General features: G+C 47.3%; 1 protein-coding gene across 1 annotated transcript; it reads left to right on the top strand.

The window, feature by feature from the left end:
• Window positions 1-2928: 2928 nt before the first annotated feature.
• LOC123124202 (noroxomaritidine/norcraugsodine reductase) lies at window positions 2929-4894 on the top strand. The gene is made up of 5 exons (XM_044544862.1): window positions 2929-3071; window positions 3150-3357; window positions 3471-3696; window positions 4230-4336; window positions 4555-4894. Exons 1-5 carry the CDS (start codon window positions 2986-2988, stop codon window positions 4717-4719), a joined length of 792 nt encoding a protein of 263 aa, XP_044400797.1. The 5' UTR covers window positions 2929-2985; the 3' UTR covers window positions 4720-4894.
• The last annotated feature ends 1619 nt before the right edge of the window (window positions 4895-6513 follow it).

The following is a 6513-nucleotide window of genomic DNA, read 5'->3' as shown; positions in this document are numbered from 1 at the left end:
GCCGACGGTGGGCTCGACGGCCGGAGGTGGGCTGGCTGAGGACAAGGGCATCTTCCCTTTCTCCGCCCGGTTCGGCGCCATGGCGATAGAGACGACTGAGCTCGAGTCAGATTGGAAGAGAAGCAGAGGTACGAGGAAGCGAAGAAGTTGGGGAGTGCGTTGCCCGCAACGGGGAAATAACTGTGTAGGATGCCGTGGCCGCCTAGCCAGGCGGATTTCAAGGCTGCGTGGGGAAGCGAGGCCGCCCGCGTCCCGTCAATCGCCACGCGTCGACCAAGGCTGCAGGCTGTTGGGGCCCGTGGCGCTCCGCACTTGCCCTTTGGCTTCGCCTCGAAGCCAATTTCGAGCGCACCTTGGGCCCGGGGGAAACTGTCGGCGTTCTAGGAACAGGGTTCCCCAGACTTGCCTGCCTGCGATCCCGTACGGCCCATCTTCACCATCAAACACTCAAGACCTTCGCGAGGGACCAAGCCTCATGAGGCGGACGACACAAGACCTCCTCCGGAGCGGCCTCACCAGGCTGGCTCGCGAGGGGCGAAGAGATCAAGGCAAGGGGCACCTCACGAGGTTCAAGTGACGCAAGCCATGATGACCAAGGCCTGGCGGGCGCCAGGCAGGCGCCAGCGCGTACAGTGTCCTTGTTTCCTCTTTGGTGCTAAAGGGCCAAGCGCAGGCGAGGAGTCCCGAGGCATCAGGCAAAGGTTTCCATATCGGTGCAACAAGACCAAGACCAGCAGGACAGAGGTCACCGTGGAGCCCAAGACGGCGTCACCACTAGAGCCTTTGGCAGGCGAAGACCACCTTTAGTCAGGATAGCTTGTACTAGTTGTCTCCCTTCAAATTTGGCCGTTGTTGGCTCCCTTCCCGCTCGATATTTGGGGAGAGGACCAGGGCCTCTATAAATAGGACTAGCCACCACAGTAGGAGAGGACGGATTCAGATCCATCCTCACCCACACAAGTTCACCAGGCACAAGAACACCTCACCTCAGGAGGCTGTTCTTCCCTTGTACTGTTCATCCTCGGCCCTAGAGGCAATCCACCACACCACACTGGAGTAGGGTATTACACCACAACGATGGCCCGAACCATTATAAATCTCGTGTCTCTTGTGTTGCGGGTTCGTCGAGCTAGGCTTTGAGATCGCCGGGAAGCTGGGGGCGTGATTAGGTAGGGGGAGATCTTCGCGCGCACCCCAGTGTTCGAACCTCGAGGGTTTTGCCGGAACCCGAAATCCGACAAGTAGCTAGATGGCTTTCTCTCTCTTTTGATCTTCAATACAATGATCTCATCTGAGATCAATCCAATGTAAACTTTTGCAGTGTATTTGTTGGGATCCGATGAATAGTGGGTTTATGATCAGATTATTCATGAAAGCAATTGAGTATTTCCTGAGATTTATCTATGTGTGATTTTATAGACTTGTATTTCTCTCCGATCTATCTATCTCTTTTGGCCAATTAGATTGATTTATCTTTAGTGGGATAGGTGCTTGATAGTAGGTTCAATCTTGCGGTGTCCTTATTATATGAAAGAGGAGTTGCAAGGCTCGTATTTGTATCGTTGCTATTAAGAGTAAAAGGACTCTGTTTGAACATATTATTTGGTCTTACTTTCTCTACATTATGTCATCATGCTTCAAGCATTACTCTGTTTGTTTTAAACTTAATACTTTGATATGCATGTTGGATAGAGGTCTTGGGGTAGAATAATAGTAGTAGATGCAGATGGATGTCGGTTTACTTATAATGGACGTACTGCCTGTATATTGATCATGTCATGAAGAATCATTATAACTATGCGCTATTCTATCAATTGCCAAACAGTAATTTGTTTACTCACCGTTGCTATGCTTATGAGGGAGATGCCTCTAGTGAACCTATGGTCCCCAGGTCTATTCACTTTAAATTTACTAAAACCCTAAAAATACTTACTGCAATTTATTCATTTTATTTTTTATTTTTCTTTTATCTATCTACCACTATTATCAGATTTAATTTGTGCAATTGGCGAGTACAATAGGATTGACAACTCTCTGCCCGCGTTGGGTGCAAGCATTTGCTTTGTATGTCTGCTGGTATCGCTTATCTTGTTTGTGTGGTGTCTCCTACTGGTTCGATAAACCTTGATTCTTAACTGAGGAAAATACTATATGCTGCTATACTACATCACTCTTTCTCTTCGGGGAAATCGCAACGCCTATCACAAGTAGCAAGCAGCAGACGTCTACGCGCATCACATGAGACATCCTCCGCGAGCGATGGCGGCTGTGCGTCATGCGGGCTAAGAGAGACGCCATGTTTGCGGAGCTCGACGTGAAGGCGGATGAAAAAGAGGCGCATGCGACTGCGTCCGTCACCAGCTCCACGTCGGTCACGCCGCCCCGCGGACTCGGACGAGGAAGAGTAAGACATGGGCTGTGAGCACGCCTGATGTCCCATGTGGGTGGTACTCCACGTCTTATTCTTTCCCTCCGGTAGTTTCACTTCCCGGGGCTCTCGGCCGGTGAGCTTGCCGGACATGGAAAAGACAGGATGTGGGACACCGACACTGCCATGACCGGCGAACATTTAGGCTAGGTTAAAAAAGTGTCATCCGTTTTGTTTAGTTGAAATATGTTGAAAATGTAATAAATTTGATGCGGTTTAAATGAAAATAGTCCGTTTACATATAGTTTGTTATATTTGTTTAAATTCATTTGAAATGTGTCTAATGTTGGATGGACAGCTCTGAACGCCTCCACGGACAGATACCGACATACCGTGTGCAGTCCCCGTTTTAGATGCCCTAGGATCCAAATAGCCGATGGGACGTCCTACATGTGGGACGCGTGTGTCGGTGGCAGGAATTGAACGTACGGACGAGATCACTCCGACGTGGCCTGTGTAATCTTCAAATAAGAGAGAAAGTGACACCACACAATCACACACACACACACACAGAGAGAGAGAGAGAGAGAGAGAGAGAGAGAGAGAGAGAGAGAGAGATGGCAGCCGCTGGAGTTAGCAGGGAGCAGAGGTGGAGCCTCGCCGGCGCAACCGCGCTGGTCACCGGAGGCAGCAGAGGAATTGGGTACGTACATACACATGCTGCATTCAAGGAGCAAATTTCGTACTACGCTGCATGCTACTAACTGGCATCAGACGACAGACATGCAATTGTGGAGGAGCTTGTCGGGCTCGGGGCGCGGGTGCACACGTGCTCCGAGAACGCGGTGGAGCTGGAGGGGTGCCGTCGGCGGTGGGAGGAGATGAAGCTTCCGGTCACCGTCTCCGTCTGCGACGTCTCCGTGCGAGCCGAGAGGGAGAAGCTCATGGAGTCGGCGAAGCAAACCTTCGACGGCAAGCTCGACATACTAGTAAGATTAGTCTGTTCGATCAAGTCAATTCCGTTACTCTTTTCTCAGTGATCTGCTATTAAGGTAGGTCAATTTTCAGCTCGGATTGTTTTGCACCAACTCTATGCATGCAGGTAAACAACGTGGGACGGAATGTGGCCAAGGCGACCGTGGAGTGCACGGCGGAGGAGTACTCGCATCTCATGTCGACTAACTTAGAGTCGGCGTTCCACCTAAGCCAGCTCGCACACCCCTTTCTCCGAGACGCCTCCATCGCCGGAGGAGGCAGCGTCGTTAACATCTCCTCAGTTGCAAGCTCACTTGGCTACTCCACCCTCGCACTGTACTGCATATCTAAAGGTATGCAAACCAAGGTTCTTGATTTTTAGTATATGTTTACCGTACACGCAAGTTCTTACTTGATGCAGGCACATACCAACCTTTTTGACGAAAAAAAAGGTGAACCTGGTCTGTGCATCGTTGCGACGCACATGGCTATTTTTATTAGCAAATCAGGGACACTTAATTTGGGAATTGGGATGGACGGAGTAGTATCAAAGCTATTTTTATTAGCAAATCAGCGACACTTAATTTGGGGATTGGGATGGAGAGAGTAGTATCAAAGCTATTTTCATTAGCAAATCAGCGACACTTAATTTAGGAATTGGGATGGAGAGTGTGGTATCAAAACTATTTTTATTAGTAAACCAGCGACACTTAATTTGGGGATTGGGATGGAGAGAGTAGTATCAAAGTATCTGGTGATGTAGGACTTAAAATCAATACTTACATAAGTGACGCACTACGATATGGATATCTAAATCTCTAAAGTCGAACTAAGGTGCAAAAATTACTTCCATCGATGTTATTAATATATTATGTCAAACATGCAGGAGGAGTTAACCAGCTTACAAGGAGCCTTGCTGCCGAGTGGGCTCAAGATAAGATCCGTGTCAACTCCGTCGCTCCGGGTGGGATCAATACCGAGCTGCAAAACAGTGTACGCACCGACCGCACATGAAAAACAAAAAAGGAATTTAAGAAATGCACAAGCCTAAATATTTTACGTAATTAATTTGAACAAAAGTTGTTATAATGGGACATTTTTAGTGTGCTCTTCTACTTTTTCCCCCTCAAAATTCAGCTTCTACCTTTTGTATTTTTTACCTTGCCTGGTAGAAAGTTAACAAGTAATATCTGTTGGATCGAATTTAACAGGTGGATCCAAAGGTCATAGAAAATACGTTGTTGAGAACTCCGATGCATCGGCTCGGTGAGCCAGTGGAGGTGGCGTCGATGGTGTCGTTCCTTTGCATGCCAGCAGCTTCGTTCGTCACCGGCCAGGTTATGTACGTCGATGGAGGCCGAACCATTAGTGGCTAATCAATTATTCCAACCTACTTTAGTAACCATTAAGCTCCTCTCCCGGTTGATCGGTGCGAACAAAATTAGGTTTTTGGTTGTGATATGTATTCTAAAAAGGTGGTTGTGAGTTGTGAGCGGTAAGAAAGTTATTATAAACTTTCAGCTATGGAAAATTTGAAAGTTGTTTGGTTGAGGGACAACCGTGAAACTGGAAGATTTGGCTATGAATTGGAACACTTCTTTCAAGTTCTTGCTTAAAATTTCTCCAAAACATTATTTGTCAGCGCCCTTCTTAGTTAAATAACCTAATGGTTTGTTCCCATTTTCAGCCTCTTATTTGAATATTCTATGAGTTCCTTCTTATGTGCATCATCCCACAATGCCTTCCTAGTCATACTTCAGTCAACAAAAAACAAATTCAAAACAAAAGCATGGCACAACTATCAAAACTACATGAACATAACACTACTAGCATTGGATGTTATCCAAACACAAATTCAAACAAAAATTTGTGACCATTTACCCATAGAAACATTACCACAAACACATATCAAACACAATCCACTGACACATAGACTTGAACATGCAGTAGAAAGTAGCAATATGCAGCAAGTACTAATGAATATGTGCTCGCAATATCCAATCTACTGCTAGTAATGATCCAATACAAAAAGCGAAACAAAGAATGAATGAACAGAGAGGGTTGAGATGCAACACGAAGGTTGGAGGGGGAGAGTGAGGAGAGAGGGGGTGATGTACCTTGCTGTGGAAATTAACGGGCTGAAAGGATCGGTATGGTCGACTAGAGGGGGTGAATAGGGGACTAACAATTTTCAACTTCTTTCCTGAATTTTAGGTTATCAACAAGAAAGTAGGTTGTATTGATATGCAACTAGGTGGACAACCTATATGATGAGCTAAACAAGATAACCACAAGACATAATATAAGTAACACAATATTAGTTTGCACAAAGTAAGTGAAGGAAGAATAACCGGCAAGTAGACACGACGAGGTTTTCCCCGAAGTTCCCTCATTTGGGAGAGGTACATCTCTGTTAGAGGGGTGTGGAGGCACAAAGCACCCCAGGCGCCACAATTTTTGACCCCATTCTCATGCCTGGCACAATGCAAGGTGCCACGAACCCACTAGTTGTGCCCTTCGAGGTGGCAACCGGACCTTCATAAATAAGGTTGGGGCAATCTCCACAACATAATTGTAGATTCCCGACACCACCACGAAGCTACACTACAATGGAATGTGGCTCCGAGGTGACCTCTATCGTCTAGGGTGCCAAACACCCAAGAATAACAAGATCCACAATAAAATGTAGGGGAATCAAGTTACCTTTGGTGGAAGTGCAGATCTTGGTCTCCTCCCTTAATCCCTAGAAAATCCAAAAGTTTGGTTGGCTAGAGAAGGAGATCAAGCAAGATGGAGCTTAGGGCATTGATGGAGGAGAGACAGAGGCAATAGGTATGTGGGAGGAGAAAGAACCCCCACCATTTATAGGTCCCTCTAAATCTAATAGATATGCTTCGGAATGACACTGGTCGATACAACTGCTCCTAGGAGAGGTACAACCGCATGTAGCCACACCAGCCAGAGCGGTACTTTCGTCGGGGTGGTCAGTAGTACCGGCTGTAGAAATATACCCAGAACTACCAGTGGGATACCGCCCTTGTACCACTTCAAAACCGAGAAGAATGGCCCCCCCCCCCCCCCCGAGCGGTGGTTGCCCCGGTACATGGAGCGGTAGTGTCGCTCCAACCTGGGAGTGGTACAACCGGCTGGATGTCTAGCAACAGTCCCGA

This window comes from Triticum aestivum, chromosome 5D (assembly GCF_018294505.1).
Source record: "Triticum aestivum cultivar Chinese Spring chromosome 5D, IWGSC CS RefSeq v2.1, whole genome shotgun sequence".
NCBI lineage: Eukaryota > Viridiplantae > Streptophyta > Magnoliopsida > Poales > Poaceae > Triticum > Triticum aestivum.
Note: the sequence above shows the minus strand (reverse complement) of the source record. Positions and strands in the feature narration are given on the sequence as shown.

Bases quoted from the DNA above. Each gene is read 5' to 3' on its own strand.
- LOC123124202 (XM_044544862.1), top strand. From the start codon at position 2,986: ATGGCAGCCGCTGGAGTTAGCAGGGAGCAGAGGTGGAGCCTCGCCGGC. The intron at 3,358-3,470 runs GTAAGATTAGTC...CTATGCATGCAG, and splicing joins ACGGCAAGCTCGACATACTA to GTAAACAACGTGGGACGGAA. The intron at 4,337-4,554 runs GTACGCACCGAC...CGAATTTAACAG, and splicing joins ATACCGAGCTGCAAAACAGT to GTGGATCCAAAGGTCATAGA.